An 18258-nucleotide genomic window follows, 5' to 3' on the forward strand; every position below is an offset into this window, starting at 1 on the left:
ATCCGGAACCCACCACTGGTCTGAACAACGTGATTCCATCCTGTTTGGATCAGAAGCACTGCATAAGGTGTTTCCAGGTGAAAAGGATTAGCTGGTGATATTACCATTGCCTGGGGGACACCCGCAAGCGCTCCTTTCATGTCCCCGTCAAGAAGCTGGAGCAAATGAGGGGAGCTCTCCCTGCCACACAGCAGCACTTGGGTCTCAAATGTGGGCTTGCTAACCTCCAACCCAGCGTCCTGACCAGTGGTGGTATTCTGCCGGTTCTTATCGGTTCGGCCGAACTGGTAGCAGTGGCTGATGGAGGCTCCGCTCCACCCACAACATAATGCGTGACCGTCTGTGCATGCGAGAATGTTCACATTTGCGAACCGGTAGTGAAGGTAAGTGAATCCCACCACTGGTCCTAACCATGTGAGCCCCCATTCCTAACAATGTGATGGTGTAAAATAGGGGAGAACTGGCTCTTTTTTTAACCTGGATTTGAGAAAGTTTGCAGTGATGGAGTAAAAAGAAAATTTTGTTTTTGGTTCTTTCAGTTAGAGACTGATCTCCACTTGTATGGGTTTCCTGCCTCTAAACAGTACAAAACTATGATATTGTTTTTTGGGAAGTTGTGATTGGAAGGACCCCTGAGGTCAGGAATCACATGTATTCCTGAGGCTGAAGGCTACCTGGTCCTGATCTAAATGAAATATTTCCTTGTCATTCAATAGTCGCTAATAAATGTCTAAGGAAACCCAAGTTTAGCCCGGACACAACTAAACAATATCTACAGTGGCTTGCTTGATATATGGTGCTATTTTTTACTGTTATATTCTGTTTTATAGCATTTGATGACATCCTCAAGGAGCTGGCCAGAATCAGTAGTAAGTTGCTGACCTTCAGACCCTATTTTGGTGGCACTTATGGTACCCAAAGCACAAGAAATAGGATTCCTGTTCTATAAAGTGGCTTTCTTTGCACTTCAGTTTGGGTTTGGGCTTCCATTCTCATCAATCCCAGGATTGATTATGGGACCATGGGCTTATGGGAAATAGATCCCAAACATTTGGAGGGCCCCTGGGTTCCTATCCTTACTGTAAAGAACCAGAATTAGTTTACTTTGTCAGGGCAGGCCTAATTGTCTTTCTGAAGTATCTCTCTCTTTTTTTATCAGTTCTTTCCGCATCACCTTTGAAAGTGCAGCCAACTGTAGAAGGCATCAAGATCTACAGTGAAGTAAAGTACTACACAGATGCCATGAAGACCACCTGGTACCACAAGTATGTGCTTTTATCCTGTGACTCTATGTTTGTAGGGTAAGGTGTTGTTATGGGGCAATCAGAGGAGGGTCTATGACAATTCGCCACAGCCAACTCACCTTGGCCAACTCACTGCCCAATTCACCATGACCAACTCACTATGACCAACTCACCATGGCCAACTCACCATGACAACTCACCATGACAACTCACCATGGCCAACTCACTGGCCAATTCACTATGGCCAACTCATTGGCCAATTCATCATGACCAATTCACCATGGCCAATTCACCAAGGCCAACTCACCATGGCCAACTCACTGGCCAACTCACCATGGCAACTCACCATGGCCAACTCACTGGCCAATTCACCATGACCAATTCACCATGGCAACTCACCATGGCCAACTCACTGGCCAATTCACTATGGCCAACTCACTGGCCAATTCACCATGACCAATTCACCATGGCCAATTCACCATGGCCAACTCACCATGGCCAACTCAGCATGGCCAACTCACTGGCCAACTAACCATGGCAACTCACCATGGCCAACTCACTGGCCAATTCACCATGACCAACTCACCATGGCAACTCACCATGGCCAACTCACCATGGCAACTCACCATGGCCAACTCACTGGCCAATTCACCATGGCCAACTCACCATGACCAACTCACCGTGGCCAACTTCTCAGTTATATAAGTTTATTTAAAGACCTCAAAAACTTCCAGAAAAATAAAATCAAAATCACAATTCAGAGCAGGACAGAAAGTATATCTGCATAGCTGCCATATACTCCGGCTATTCTGCAGGAGCAAGTCACCCATTTACCCCACCTCCCTCTCTCAGGCAGACTCAGCAAAGGAAAACAAATGTGTAAAATGAAAAACAAACCGTACACCCCCTCTTCTTGCCTCTTGCTTCAAGGCAAAAGAAGAGGGAAATAAAGAGAGGAAAATTACTAACCCGTATTTTTCGGAGTATAAGATGCACCAAGGTTTTGAAGAGGCACATTTTTTTAAAAAAGGTTTTGCACTCTGCAAACCTCCCAAAAGTGGCTCGTTTTTCATGAAAACAGGCCCAATATTATTATTATTATTTTAAAAAGGCATGATTAACCTTTAGAGTGCTCCTGGGGAGGGGGCAGAGGGGGCAAAAATGAGCAGAAAACAGCCCATTTTTTGCTCATTTCTGCCCTCCCCAGCCCCAAGGAGAACTCTGAAAGCCTCCTAAACTGTGATGCAAAGCCATTTTTGCAAAGGAGGCGGGGCTTTGAGAGGCCAAAAATGCTGCATTCAGTGTATAACACGCACCCAGATTTTCAGCCTCTTTTATGAGGGAAAAAGTCTTATACTTTTATACTTATACGGTAATCCTTGTGCAAGCGCAGAAGCACTGTTTTCATTACTACCTCATTTCTCTATAACATCATAGCAGTTTCCTTTCTGACGCTGTCCAAAGTAATGTCAAGCTGACCTGAATCAACTTTATAGCCTTGTTTTTCCCAAAAGAAACCCTTCACATAATTGCTTACCTTAATGCTTTACAGATGAGCTGCTAAGGTTATGGAAAGTGTAAATATGGAGTCACTCAGATTCTTTTCTTTTACAAGAATAATCCTATTATTCTTCTAAAAGAATAATTATTATTACGGGAGATGAAGTCCACAGATGAGGTCTTAGAGTTGCCATGTTTGGTTTAGAGGCTGTGTACTAACTGACGACTTCCTCTCCTGCTGTACCTTCAGTGACAAGCGTCTAGAAGGAGGAGATCGCTTGAAGATAGGAACAACCGTGGACCAGCTTTGGTTGCACATCCTTGATCCCAAGGAGTCCGACCGAGGCAAATACACCCTGGACCTCACTGATGGGAAAGAGACGCGCAAATTGACAACTGACCTATCTGGGAAAGGTAAATCCCACTCCCTTCTGATGATGTTACCCAGTAGAGTAATGAAACGTCTTCAACAAAACCACAAAGCTGAGACAGCACGAGGACCACACATTATAGACTTCTCAAGCGAGCATAACAACATCCAAAATATTTGGGCCACTTTAGGGTTGATTTATTCTAGATTTCATTTGTTTGTTTTCTTGGCTGTCTGTGATCTTCTCAGGAGTTGTTCTGACCTAGGCATCACCAAATCACGAAGCAGACTCCTTGTCCTGACAAAACCCATTTTTGTTAAGGTAATGTGAATTCCTCTCATTCACAACCAGCAAAGTCCTAGCAAACAAGTTTTTCAAGGGTGAATTTACAACCACAGAACTTATCAGGATTGGAGAGCTGCCAGGCTGATATCTTCCAAATGCCATGCTGTACAAGAAAATACTTGGCAAGGAGTCTCTGGGAGTCACGAACAAATCTACACACTAATTAAGCAAACTAATTGCCTCCTGCAAACTCCACTCCCCTTTCACTTCTCTTTATTCCCTATGGGAGGGGTCATTCATCATCCACCTGTGCCTCTACTCCCAAGTCGGCCCTTGTTCCTTAACTGTTCCCATCTCCTGGCAGCTCTGTGCATGCAAACACTGGGAACAGGCTCCAACTGATCTCCGATTCTGAAGGCAGCTGATAACTGTTGGACGACCCCCACTCTGCCCCTGACACAGAGCCCTCATCAGTTCCTCCCCAACCTCCTCACTCTCTGAGTCTGCCACCAGCTCCACTGGCTGCTGGCAGGATACAACAGAGCCTTCTCCAACACTCAGGTTCAAAAGCATCAATACTCTTTCAAAACCCAACTTTTCCTTACAGAGAATGCCAATTTATTTTTACAGATTATTAAAAGATTACCATTTACATAAGCTATAGCTAAACCCATCCATGTCTCCCTTTCATTCTTCTTTACAGGAAGTCCTCAAGTGCTTCTATTTCGGAGTATAACAAAAAAAACCTTCTTTTTCTGTTTATTTCAAATATAATGACAAGCATTGTTTACTAGCAATGTACATTTCACCTGAGTTACATATAGTTGTAGTTATTTTTATTGATTAGCCCATAGACTCAAGTTTGACACCCCTGCCATAGACTATATCAAAATATAGAGTTCCAAACACAAATTGTTACTAAAATCCTATAAAAACAATTTAAACAATTTAAAATGAAATTGGAATAAAATACAACTTAATATATAGATAAGTAAAATAAGATAAAATTATCTTTCAGTATCACCCCTACAATCTACCCCAATCAGTCCCACATATGCCAATCTCAGCCGAACCATTTTACTGAAGCTCTGTGCCGTATTAAATTTGTTTTAACGACGGCGCATCCATGGTGCAGGAGACCTAGTAGGCCACGCCTACCATGGCCACACCCACCCAGCAATTGGACAGAGAACCCGTTGCTGAAATTTTTGAATCCCATCTCTGGTTCTAATGGCAATTCCTATAACTGCATTAAATATATATATGAATAGATTTTTTAAATGGAAGCATCTGGATGAGAGAAGAACCAATGAACTTTTTAAAACTTCACTTTTATTAGCTCTTCTTCCTCACTGCAGATGGTTACCATTCTCTTTCTTGCTTGCTTCCTTTCTGTAGCTTTCGACGATGCGCTCGCCGAACATCAAAGGCTGAAGTAAGTAGGGTGGGGTTGTAGTTATTGTTTGCTCTGAACAGCTTCCTTTTTAGAAAACTGCCACAATTTGAAAATCAATTGTGTAAGACAACAGTCTCTGACGTTTCTGTCTTTGTGGACCGGTGGTGGCGGTGGCAGGGCGGGTTCCACTTAGTTAAGCAGTTCTGAATGGGCCATGGTCTGGCCCTGGGCTGTGGCTGGGGGGTTAGGGACCCCAATGAAAGATCTGGGGCATCGCTGCTTTGGCTAAGAAACCTGAAACAAGCAGTACTTGGGATTGTTGTGTAGCCTAAATGAGGTGACTCTGGGGCTGGGAGAAGGGTCATGCATTTAATACTGTGGTTTCTTTGGTAAAATTTGAGTAAACGCTGTATGAGACATAAAAACACCTTTTGTTTTGTTTTCATCGTAGGCAAGCAGCTATTGTGGAGGAGCGTGAGTATAAAAAGATGCATCTTTTGCTGGTTTTTGGTCTGTTGCGTTCTTGGGAGATTTATTTATTCATTTGTTTGTTTAGAAATTTTATATAGGCGCCTACTCACTCTCAATGACTTTAATCAACTTACAAACAGTAAAAACATAAACTCCTCTTCTTGTGCCATATCCGTCATCGGATGTTGGCGATCTTATTTTTATCAACAGCCACACAAAAAGTGCTGCTGAGTTTTGTCCAAATCCTTAGGTTCTGAAGCCATGATGTTCTTCTTCTGCCTGGACCTCATTTGCCTTCAATCTTTCCCTGGAGGATTAAGTGAAGGATGCCGTATTTTTCCAGGTGTCACATCACACATCCAAAATATTCTAACTTTTGTTGAGTTACCTTCAGTGAAAAACTCCTCGTTTGATCTTCAGACTTCAAGCCATTCCTTCCTATTTGTCAGACTCATTCCTCAATTGAAGAAATGTATTCACTACACATAACATGTTTCAACCAGTTACCGAATTACCCAACATCCTTTGTTGTTGTTAGTTGCGAAGTCGTGTCCAACCCATCGCAAGTTGCGAACCCATGCACAAAATTCCTCCAGGTTTTCCTGTCCTCTACCATCCTCTGGAGTCCATTTAAACTTACATCTACTGCTTCAGTGACTCCATCCAGCCACCTCATTCTCTGCCGTCCCTTTCTTCTTTTGCCCTCAGTCTTTCCCAGCATGAGGCTCTTCTCCAGTGAGTCCTTCCTTCTCATTAGGTGACCAAAGCGTTTGAGTTTCCTCTGCAGGATCTGGCCTTCTAAAGAGCAGTCAGGGTTGATCTCCTCTAGGACTGACTGGCTTGATCGCCTTACAGACCAAGAGAATCACAGGAGTCTTCTCCAGCACCACAATCCAAAGGCCTCAATTCTCTGCCGTTCAGCCTTCCTTGTGGTCCAACTTTCACAGCCATCCATTGCAATTAGGAAACCATAACCTTGACTATATGCACATTTTTTTGGCAGGGGGATGTCTCTGCTTTTTAGTATGCTGTCTAGATTTGCCATTGCTTTCCTCCCCAGGAGCAAGCGCCTTTTAATTTCTTGGCTGCAGTCCCCATCTGCGGTGATCCTGGAGCCCAGGAAAATAAAATCTGTCACTACCTCCATTTCTTCCCCATCTATTGGCCAGGAATTGAGAGGGCCGGATGCCATGATCTTAGTTTTCTTAATGTTGAATTCCAAGCCAACTTTTGCACTCTCCTCCTTCACCCGCATCAAGAGGTTCTTTAATTCCTCTTCACTTTCTCCCATTAGAGTGGTATCATCTGCATATCTGAAGTTCTTGATATTTCCCCCTGGCAATCTTAATTTCAACTTTTGATTCATCTAGCCTCTCCTTTTTCATGTGCTCTGCATATAAGTTAAATAGGCTGGGCGATAGTATAGAGCCTTGCTGGACTCCTTTCATAATTTTGAACCAATCAGTGGTTCCGTTTCCAATTCTCAGTCTATATCCTAGGTTCACAGAAAACAGCAAATTGCAAAATAACCTAATGGGTTGGGTTGATGCAACATCCCAAATTGCAAAGCAGACTGAGATGAACATCAACCCAGCTTAACGTGTTGTGTGAATGCAGTTACTTAAGTTTGTAACTAAGTACCTTGTACATAAAAACAAGCAAGAAATTTTCAAGAAAAGATTAGACAACCATTTGTGCGGGATAGTATAAGGATTCCTGCCACCGGCAGGGGAGTGGACTAGAAGATCTCTGAGGTCCCTTTCAGCCCTTTGATTATTATCCTATTCTTGTTTTGCAATTGTAATTAAACAGAATTGAATAGATCCAATCTTTGGCCTTTGAAAAAAATTGGACTTATTGAATTGCACATTGGTTCTACTTAAAAGCTTCTAATAACACTTACTTGCTTCCAAGGTAATTAATCTGCTCCATGCCTTGATCTTAACAATATAAGGCATTCTGCAGCATTAACCTGATTAATCTCTCAACTATTTAGGCATCCTTGGTGGTTCATTTGGGAGCTTCTTTGGTGTAATGGTTGAGAAACCAGGCTAGAAACCAGAGGGTCATGAGTTCTAATCCTGCCTAAGTCACAAAGCCAGCTGAGTGACTTTGAGCCAGCCACTGTCTCTCAGCCCTAGGAAACAGGCAAAGGCAAACTACTTCCAAAAACCTTGCCAAGAAAACTGCAGGGACTTGTCCAGGAAGCTGACAGTAGTCAACACTGAGTAGTAAGCAAAGAAATATATATAGCTAGGTCAGGCAATAGCCTCTTAAAAACTAGTGTCTTCATTCACACAAGGAGGCTAAACTAGGTTAGTCTTAACCTTGTATAGGTTCATTGTGTTGTGTAAAAATAGTTCAATGCATTGCATAGACCCAGGACACAGACTATTTCAGTAGTAATAATAGTAATACAAGTAGTTATTATATCCTTATTACTAAGCAGAGTGCAGACAGGGAATTGAAGAACTCAAACAATAATGCACTTCAGTTAATTGTAACATCATAATATAAAATAAGGAACCTCTAAACCAAAAGGCCCACAAATATAAAAATAACTAACATATATGTGACAGGTAAGAGTTTATTTATTTTAAAACAACTTCACAACAATCGGGTAAACTCTATTGCATGAATCCTGCTTTAGCTATGAAAACTGGCTGGGTGACTTTGACCAACCCACCTCGCAGGGCTGCTGTTGTGAGGAAAATAGGAGGAAGGTGTATTGGATATGTTCACCACCCCCGAGTTGTTTGTGAAAATAATAATGGTGGGGAAAGAAAGGGGAAAGAAAGAGAGAAAGAGAGAAAGAGAAGGAAGAGAGGGAAGGAGGAAGGGAGGGAGGGAAGGAGGAAGGGAGGGAAGGAGGAAGGGAGGGAGGGAGGGAGGGAAGGAGGAAGGAAGGGAGGGAAGGAGGAAGGGAGGGAAGGGAGGAAGAAAGAAAGAAAGAAAGAAAGAAAGAAAGAAAGAAAGAAAGAAAGAAAGAAAGAAAGAAAGAAAGAAAGACTGTTGCCAAAAAAGTGGGTTTAAAAACTGAATAGATAATCATGATGTCTACTCTCCTTATGCAGTCCGTGCCAAAGTGGTTCGTGGTCTTCCAGATGTTGCAACCATCATGGAAAGTAAGGTAATGAATTGTCTTGGATGGTCTCCAGCTGTGCAAGTGAGGGATAACTGCTGTGGGAACCCTGAATTATATAAGAAATTCTTGCATTACCATTTATATTAGTAACCGATAAGGCAGGAGTTGTGACATTCCATTTGTGTGTACCTTCCAGGCCCCAAAATTCCACAATTCCAGATGTTTTTTCCTCTTCTTCCCCAAAGTATAAGATCCTCAATGTTTCCAACAATCAGCTCCTGGTTCCCACAAAGATCAGGTGTGAGACCCATGAAAACCCCTGCAGGAATGCTAACATGGCAATCTTGTAGCATTGTAAAAGTTCTAAAAAGAAGTACCTATTTTTAATTTAACTTCTGGGAATTGTAGTTGCCCTTTGGGGGCTCATCGGAATGCCCTAGCATGGGGCAAGAGGGACAGGGATCCTGGAGGGCATAAACTGGGCTCTCCGCCCATACATTGGTACTGTCAGACCTGCCCTAGTTTGATCTCTTCGGAAAGAAAGACTCTGGGCTCCAAGTGATAGGTTTAATAAAATATGTTGGTTAGAGTAGTGTTAGGCTAGAACTAAATTTCCTCCATTCAAAGGATACAGAAATTTTCCCCCATCTCAGCCCTCCCCCAATGACCAACCTATGTTCGGCCAATAAGAGTCTGCCAGTGTTTTGAGAACGCTGAGATGTTTAGGGGAATCCACGTTCTTTCCCAGGGTGCATGGCCTTGATTGTTGGCACAAACTGGTTCCGAGCTCCCTGTTCTTCGTCGAGCTCCCATTCCCCCCTCCCAATTTCCCATTAAGTATACATGCAGGTCGATTGCCCGTTTGTTCCTCCTTCCCATGTCTCCCTCCTCCTCCTAGCCTTTGATGGCAGGATTCCAGCAAGGCGCCAAGCCGAAGATGGCAGACCTGACAGGTACCGAAGGGCACTGTCCTACCTGTCCCCCGGGCGTGTCCACCTTGCCTAATTGTGTTGCCTTTCCCTGTCTAATCTGAAGTCCTACAATGAATCCTTTATTTGTTCCCAAAACAGACGTTGTGCTTGACCTGTATCATCTCTGGAGACCCTTACCCAGAAATCACCTGGTACAAGAATGAGAAGGTCATTACCTTCAAAGACCGGTACAAGATGGAAGTGAAGGGGACCGTGATCACAATAACCATTGAGAACGTCAGCAGTGAGGACACCGGGAGGTTCAGCATCCTTGTCAAGAACAAGTGGGGCTCTGAAACTGGGAAAGTGACGGTCAGCGTCTACGAGCAGGGGGACGAACCGAAGGAGCTGAAAGGGGAACCTCCCTCTGTCTGAGCCCAGGTTCATTTCTAAGGGTCTGGTCCAGAGGGCCTCACCCAACAGAAGAGGATGGTCCTCAATCATTGCAAGGAAAGACCCACCTCCCCATCCCCTACCCTACCCTTGCTGAGTTCTGAGCAGACTCGAATGATATTTATAGATATTTATCAAAGTCAACCCCCAGCCCCATAAGAGGATTAGAATCAGCTCTCTTGCTCGCCTCTCAGTGTTTTTCACTGCTTTCAAACATACAAACACACCAGTGGTGGATTCCGGATCCGTACCCGTTGGAACGGGCCCAGCGTCACCCATATGGACACGCGCAGTGTGCGCACACATGAGAGCAGCATGCACATGCGTCATACTTGCCTGCGACACCTCTGCAAGCCTCCTCAGGCGCTGTATGTGCCATGCACGGAAGCACTGAAGGCTTAAAGGACAGGTAAGGAGCTCGGGCGGGTGGGCCCTCCGGAGTACCGTACCAGAACAGTACCTAGTGCTCTGGGCAGGCTCCGGTATGCCCGTACCAAGGCTTACCATGTACAACCCACCACTGACACAGACACACACATACACATATCCATAAATAGTAATAGCACTTAGACTTATATACTGCTTCACGGTGTTTTACGGCCCTCTCTAAACGGTTTACAGAGTCATTCTATTGCCCCCAACTATCTGGGTCCCAATTTACCAACCTCAGAAGGCTGAGTCAACCTTGAGCCTGGTGAGATTCAAACTGCCAAATTGCAGGCAGCCAGCAGTACTGCACTCTAACAAGTGGTGGGATACAACCGGTATGCCCCAGTACGGGAGTACCGGTGCCTGCTAGGAGCACCAGGTACCGTTCCGGTATGGTGCTCTGGAGGGCCCGCCCGCCCACCCACCCTCCTTATGTGTATTTGAGCCAATTGGGGTTACACACGTGGAGCGTACAACACCTGCGCGATGCTCCGCCAAGCAGCTGGAGCATTATGGAGCATTGCATGTGGTAAGTACGCATGTGGTGGACACCCAGACCCATTGTACCATACCGGTTGCAATGGGATCTGGAACCCACCACTGACTCTAACCAATATGCCACTGTGACTCAAAGTCAGCCCCAAGCTTCCATGGATGCTTCAAATCAAAGCCACCATAAATCATGACTTACAAACCACAACAATTAGGTTCATATGAGATTCTAAATCAAAGTGAAATATTTATGTGGCTGCTGCTTGCCATCTCTATGTGGCATAAAACCAGACACTGTGATTTATAAAGCATGGTTTATGGCTTAGCCCTTTGAGCAAACCCAACCACCGTAGCTTCAACAGAACACAATGGACCCAATCTCAATTGCATCCAGTTTTAGTCACCATGATGTTGAGACTCTAGAAAGAGTGCAGAGAAAAAGCAACAAAGATGATTAGGGGACTGGAGGCTAAAACATATGAAGAACGGTTTCAGGAACTGGGTATGTCTAGTTTAATGAAAAGAAAGTCTAGGGGAGACATGATAGCAGTCTTCCAATATCTCAGGGATTGCCACAAAGAAGAGGGAGTCAAACTATTCTCCAAAGCACCTGAGGGCAGAAGAAGAAGCAATGGGTGGAACTAATCAAGGAAAGAAGCAACTTAGAACTAAGGAGAAATTTCCTGTCAGTTAGAACAATTACTCAGTGGAACAGCTTGCCTCCAGAAGTTGTGAATGCTCCAACACTGGAAGTTTTGAAGAAGATGTTGAATTTGTCTGAAGTAGTGTAGGGTTTCCTGCCTAAACAGGGGGTTGGACTAGAACAGTGTTTTTCAACCTTGGCAACGTGAAGATGTCTGGACTTCAACTCCCAGAATTCCCCAGCCAGCATTCGCTGGCTGGGGAATTCTGGGAGTTGAGTCCAGACACCTTCACGTTGCCAAGGTTGAAAAACACTGGACTAGAAGACCTCCAACGTCCCTTCCAACTCTGTTATTCTATTCTATTCATGAGTCCAAAGTTCGGAAGAGTAAACCTCTAGTCCTATTGACCAATCCAGATTGGATCCTGCAACATTATCCTGGGAGGTGTATATTTGCCTTCATTTATGAAGAATACAATGGAAATAAACCAAAGCTTAGGATGATGTGTGAATGGAATCACTCAGGCCTAGACTGCAAATATTCACAGATATTTTTTTTCAGACTTAGATTCAATGATCTCTTGGCGCTACTATATCTTTGCTGACTTGCTCTACCGTTTGCTAAATAAATAGTAGGATTTGGACAGCATGATTACGATTGCATTTATTTAAGAAATATGCACGGCTGCTCAGCTCCGACACTGTGCCGCTGGGCAGCTTACAGGAAAAAAAGCAGAAATAATGATGGCATTTTGCAATGGCACCTGCATTTTTCTGTGAGGCCCTCCAAATTGTGACCACTGGATATAAGGAGGCTCCCAAGACCCTGATTCCCTACAAGAACAAGTTGCATATTGATGCCCTCTCTTCCCCCATTCTGTGCACGCAGCAATTCTTTGAAGAGCTTAGCTTAAATTTTAGCTTCCCAAGGTCAGGTCAGGAAGACATTGGTGGTATTGAGCAAAAGGTGCTGAAAGTCACTGAACTCTTTGGCGTTTCAATTCAATGTGCCCCCTTGCAGCTGGAGCCAGAATATTTGCTATCACGGAAGAAACATCCAGAAAGGATCGCCCCACGAGAAGTCACAAAACTGGGTTAATACACCACAATTGTGTTTGCACACAGCTTGTATTTATTTATTTCTTAAACAAATGTATATTGCCACCCAACTCATACATAGGTGACTCCAGGTGGCTATAACATTTTTAAAAATATTCACTCCCTCCTAAGGAAGCAATGACACAATCAAATAAGCCACTGCACCTCTGCTTGTGATGTGACCCCTGGACACAACAACATAGCCACAATTTTAGGGTCTTTCACAAAAGCAACCTGATGGGAGTAACCATACCTCAGGAGGAATGATAAAGAAGGAGCCATCTCTCTGCAGGTAATACAATCAAGATATGAACAAGATGCTAAAATATATGGTTTTTATAAAGAACCAACAGAATTGGACCAGATTTTAACAGGAACTGATGAGAAATTAATTTTTAAAATTTATACCTACCTATTGCAAGTACCTACCTATCTACTGAAAGGCTCAAAGGGTTGCGGTGGGTCAGTGGTTAAGACGCTGAGCTTGTCGATCAGAAAAGTCGGCAGTACAGCGGTTCGAATCCCTACTGCCACATAACCGAGTGAGTTCCCATTACTTGTCCCAGCTTCTGCCAATCAAGCAGTTCGAAAGCATGTTAAAAAAATGCAAGTAGAAAAATATGAACCACTTTTGGTGGGAAAGAAACAGCGTTCCATGTGCTTTTGCCATTAGTCATACGACCACATGACCACGGAGACGTCTTTGGACAGCGCTGGCTCTTTGGCTTTGAAACGGAGATGAGCACCGCCCCCTAGAGTCAGAAATGACTAGCACATATGTGCGAGGGGAACCTTTACCTTTACTGCAAGTAAAGGAAACCATGATACTGTGAGCTAAAAACTAAAAACTTTAAATGGACACTAAACAAATTGTATATATCAAGTACTACCTGCATTTATAATAGGGAAGCTATTCGAGTCCTGGCCCTGTGTGGTTTAAAACATAGAATCATACCAGAATCTTCTCAATTGGAGAAGATTCTGAGTGGACATTAATCAGATTGCATCTTCAATTAAAAAGTTTATTAAGTATAATTCATCAGGTACAGAAGCTAGATGGAAAGTCTTTGTTTCATCTCCTTTGTTGTTAGTGGTGGTGGCGGTTCTTTGAAAATATTTTTTTAAAGAAACCTCATGCCAACTTTGTGGAACAATAACATCCTGCCAATACAGTCTATTCTACTTAGAGTTTACAATTCTATTTCTCTTATATAAGCAATTCAAACGTTGTATCCCACAGGAACTATTAAAAGCAAAACTGCACCCTATTCTGGCATGACCAATATTTATGCAACAGTTCCTGTAAAAAGATGATTTTATAAAGAAATTGGTAAATCCAAGAAAAGTTTGGTCTTTATTGCTCACTGTTTTCTAAATATTCTCACGGAAAAGAAATGGAAAGACAGAAGAATGTTGGCTGGTTTTACAGTAGTATCACGGACATCTAGAAAGTTGGTTGAAGTGGCTCAGCTATGACCAGGTACAAATTGAGTAATGTCCTGTCAAATAAGGTTGCTGCACATTGATCCTGATAAAGTTACCAAACATTTGTGTCTAGCTGATGAGTCATCACTAGGATTTGTCTCTAAGCCAGAACGCTTAAGCATCGGCTGCCAAGGTCTTCGGTGCCTTCCTCTCCTTCCACCTTGCACAAATCTACCAATAATTGCAGATTGGACAGCTGCATTGAAAGAATGAAGCACTCCTGTGAATTGAACCCAGGTTCAAAGATATCCACGTTGCATTCATGGCAACGAAATGACACTGTGGCACTGCTATCATTTGTGATTTATTTTCCCCATTTTACACCAGTGAAATTCAATATAGTACCACCCTTGGATTTTCTGGTAGTCTCTTCAAATAATCTTCAAGTACCAGAAGAATACTGTACCAGTTTGGTATAGTTCTCACAAAGGTACAACTGAACTATGGTTAAATGGTCCTTGGGCCTGCTGGATGTTCACTCCTGAGATAAACGAAGGAGATCTTCTGTCTGATTTGTTCTTCTGTTGGAAGATAAAGCTTTGTGTCCTAGACCAGGGATTGGTTCCATGGAGAGGTTTTTCTGCGGACCAGAAGGGGCATGGTTTTGCAGGGGTTGGGGACTCATGTCCTAGACCAGGGGTCTCCAACCTTGGTAACTTTAAGACTTTGGACTTTAACTCCCAGAATTCTTCAGCAAGCAAAGCAATTCCTCAAGAGCAGGGGTCTCCAACCTTGGCAACTTTAAGACTTATGGACTTTAACTCCCAGAATTCCTCAGCTTTGCTAACTGAGGAATTCTGGGAATTGAAGTTCACAAGTCTTAAAGTTGCCAAGGTTGGAGACCCCTGGTCTAGACAATTAGTGGTCCTCTTTGATGGAGCCAATTATCCTAAAGCAGGGGTGTCCAACCTTGGCAATTTTAAGACTTGTGGACTTCATTTCCCAGAATTCTCCAGCCTGGCAAGTTGAAATCCATAAGTCTTAAAAGTTTCCAAGGTTGGACACTCCTGTTCTAAATTGGGGAGGAGGCTGACTTTAAAGCCAGGTCAGAGAGCTGGATTGAAGGCAGTGAGATGTCAAATATGACTTCTCCATTTTCTATGGTGTTTATAGAACAGGCTTTGCATTAATCCGTGTTCCATTTTGCACAATGCTTGGCGTTAACCGGTCGGGTTGCGTTCATACAATACTCTTGTGCAGAAAAAATGCACTAAGGTGAAAACAAACCAAGCCTAGCATTGCGTAAGTAAGGGTTCAATGTAAGTATGTTATGAGGCTATAGGAAAACTGTACTTTGACAGCTACTTTTAAGAAAAGTGTGAGTGAAATAATCCCACTCAGGAAATATTGTTTGATATTACTCCTTTTTTCCTCTGTAGATAAGTTCACACATCTACACTATGTTGATATGACCATGGTTTCTTTCATAACCACAATTGCTGTGTTCAAACATACTTTACAAACTACCATAGCTGAGTTCACACATGCTAAATCAGAACCCATCTAACACCACATTTTTATTTAATTTGTTCTTGGGTTCATCTGAATATGTTTCATGAACTCCGTTAACTGGGGTTTATCCAGTAAGCCCAACTTAAGCATTATGAATGAACCCAGTCAGACACTTAGTCCCCATTTCTTCCTCATAGTCCTGATGGCCCATTTAATTCTACCTGATCTTGACATCCTATCCAGATTCCATCAGTTGACATGCTCTATACTCTGAATCAGATCAACTCTTGATATTAAAAAAGAATCCTTATAAATGTGATTCTACAGGATTTAGCCAATGTGACTTAGCATTAATTAATTAATTCAAAAGATAAACAAGTGGAACAGATGCTTTTTCAAAGAGAGAACTATGGGTAAGCCTCAATCAGAAATAAAAATAGACTATTGTCTATTTCAAGGTGGCTCAGTGGCTAAGATACCGAGCTTGTCAATCAGAAAGGTTGGTAGTTCGGCGGTTCAAATCCCTAGCGCTGCGTGACAGAGTAAGCTCCCGTTACTTGTCCCAGCTTCGGCCAACCTAACAGTTCGAAAGCACGTAAAAATGCAAATAGAAAAATAGGAACCACCTTTGGTAAGAAGGTAACAGCGTTCCGTGCACCTTCGGCATTTAGTTATGCCGGCCACATAACCATGGAAACTTCTTCGGACAGCACTGGCTCTTCGGCTTTGAAAGGGAGATGAGCACTGCCCCCTAAAGCCGGGAATGACTAGCATAAGGTGACCAGATGACCCAATTTCAGCGTGACAATCACACTTTATAACAATTTTTCCCGTGTCCCTCCGCGTTTTAAAAAAGTCCCGATTTTTTTCTGGCTTCATGTATGTTGAAAGCCCAGTGGATTTGCTTAAGAAATCCTAACAGGGGCAAGAAATCCTAACCGGGGCAAGACAAAAGACACCCTGTCTAACTAACCTCTCTCTCTGTCTCAGTACTTTCATTGAAGATATTAAAACTTTAAAGCAAGAAAACAGACACACACACCCCGCCCTTACTCACTTTTATAAGAAAAAATGAACCATTACCATAGAGCTGCAGGAAACACCCGGCTAGAGAGGGAAGCAACTGTTACTTCCTGGATTTTGCGGAGGGGAGGGGCATGGAGTTTGGAGGTCTGCTCGTGTCGTGTAGGAAAATGGTGCTCTTCTTTTTTCTTTGAAAACTATTTCCCTGGGACTATTTAACCATTTTAATTTGCTCAGTTCTTTGTATTAACATCTACATCATTCTGGATTGACTTGGAGTGTCTGCCTACTGATAAGTGGGTTTTTTTCTTTTATTTTTTAATGTATTTTAAAATAATATTTTATTTATTGTGCATAGGATTTATTAAAATAGTTTTATTCTGTGTGGATTTAAGTTAAGAACTCCCTGTTATAAAGCTTTCCTCAATTAATCTCTGAGTAGATTCCCACCAACTTCAAGATCCCAAGGGCACATCTTGGAAGCTACACCTTTGCTTAGTTTATAGATGATGCCTTTCCTTAAATATGAAAATAAATACATTTATTGTTCAAATGTGTACATCTCAATAGAAATGACTCTCAGGGGTGACAACAATCCACTAAAATAATAATATAAAACAGTAATTACAAAAACAGGAGCAACTGTTATGAAAATTATTATTAAAAAATAAAGACTAAAAATGGAGTTATTAAGTATATTAATTGCAGCAACCACAATACAATACCTCGGTCCTTCTTTTCATTAAACTAGACATACCCAATTCCAAGGAATTAAAAGACGCTTGCTCCTGGGGAGGAAAGCTATGGCAAATCTAGACAGCATCCTAAAAAGCAAGGTGACCAGATTTTCAGTAAAGAGGGACACCTTTGACTGAGGGTGGGGGCTTGATTAAAAATTTTATACGGAGCAACAAAAATTTTCATACAACGCAAAAATAGTATTGTAATATATTTTTTATTTCAACATAAGTACAATTTACAAATATAAATTGTAACTGTTGCCAAACATCAAAATTTTGATCACGTGACCATGAGGATGCTGCAACGGTTGCTAAGTGTGAAAATGGTCGCTAAGTGTGAAAAATGGTCATCAGTCACTTTTTTCAATGCCATTGTAACTTTGGTCACTAAGCCCATTATATCACCTTTCTTGCCACAGTTCTTAAGTGAATAACTGCAGCTGATAAGTTAGTAACATAAGTGAATCTGATTTCCCCATTTGACTTTGTCAAAAGGTGATTATATGACCCCAGGACACTGAAACCATCATAAATAGGAATCTGTTGCCAAACATCAAAATTTTGATCGTGTGACCATGAGAATGCTGCAACGGTCGCTAAGTGTGAAAATGGTCACTAAGTGTGAAAAATGGTCATCAGTCACTTTTTTCAATGCCATTGTAACTTTGGTCACTTAGCCCATTATATCACCTTTCTTGCCACAGTTCTTGTGAATAACTGCAGCTGGTATTTTGTATTTTGGATAGAATCTTTTTTTAAATTTGTCTAAGACCATTTTAAAAAAGGATTCTATCCAAAATAAATTGAAGTGAAACCATTAAAAATTCTATGCACAATACTTTGAAATATATTGTGCATAGAATTTTTAAAAATAGTTTTACTTCAATTTATTCTGTGTGGAATAGTTTGAAATGTTTTACTTCAATTTATTCTGTGTGGATTCTTTTTTTAAATTGTCTTAGACTATTTTTAAAAAGATTCTTTCCAAAATACAAAATATCAGCTGCAGTTATTCACTTAAGAACTGTGGCAAGAAAGGTGGTATAGTGACCAAAGTTACAATGGCATTGAAAAAAGTGACTGATGACCATTTTTCACACTTAGCGACCATTTTCACACTTAGCGACCGTTGCAGCATCCTCATGGTCACACGATCAAAATTTTGATGTTTGGCAACAGT

General features: G+C 42.2%; 1 protein-coding gene across 3 annotated transcripts in view; it reads left to right on the forward strand.

Moving 5' to 3' along the window:
• The window catches only part of MYOM3 (myomesin 3), a 70730-nt gene extending 59672 nt beyond the window's left edge, over positions 1-11058 (forward strand). For 2 of the 3 annotated variants that reach the window (XM_087727816.1, XM_087727817.1), the window contains exons 31-37: positions 831-869; positions 1160-1265; positions 2995-3158; positions 4799-4835; positions 5248-5270; positions 8342-8397; positions 9423-11058. In XM_087727816.1, coding sequence (XP_087583942.1) covers positions 831-869; positions 1160-1265; positions 2995-3158; positions 4799-4835; positions 5248-5270; positions 8342-8397; positions 9423-9698 — 701 coding nt within the window. In that variant the 3' untranslated portion in view covers positions 9699-11058. Of the gene's footprint in view, positions 1-830; positions 870-1159; positions 1266-2994; positions 3159-4798; positions 4840-5247; positions 5271-8341; positions 8398-9422 lie in introns of those variants that run through there. The other variant, XM_087727818.1, reaches the window with a different exon arrangement.
• The last annotated feature ends 7200 nt before the right edge of the window (positions 11059-18258 follow it).

This window comes from Thamnophis sirtalis, unplaced genomic scaffold (genome assembly GCF_051295495.1).
Source record: "Thamnophis sirtalis isolate CommonGarterSnake01/CBP01778 unplaced genomic scaffold, rThaSir2_p1.2 scaffold_13, whole genome shotgun sequence".
In the NCBI taxonomy this organism is placed as follows: Eukaryota; Metazoa; Chordata; class Lepidosauria; order Squamata; family Natricidae; genus Thamnophis; species Thamnophis sirtalis.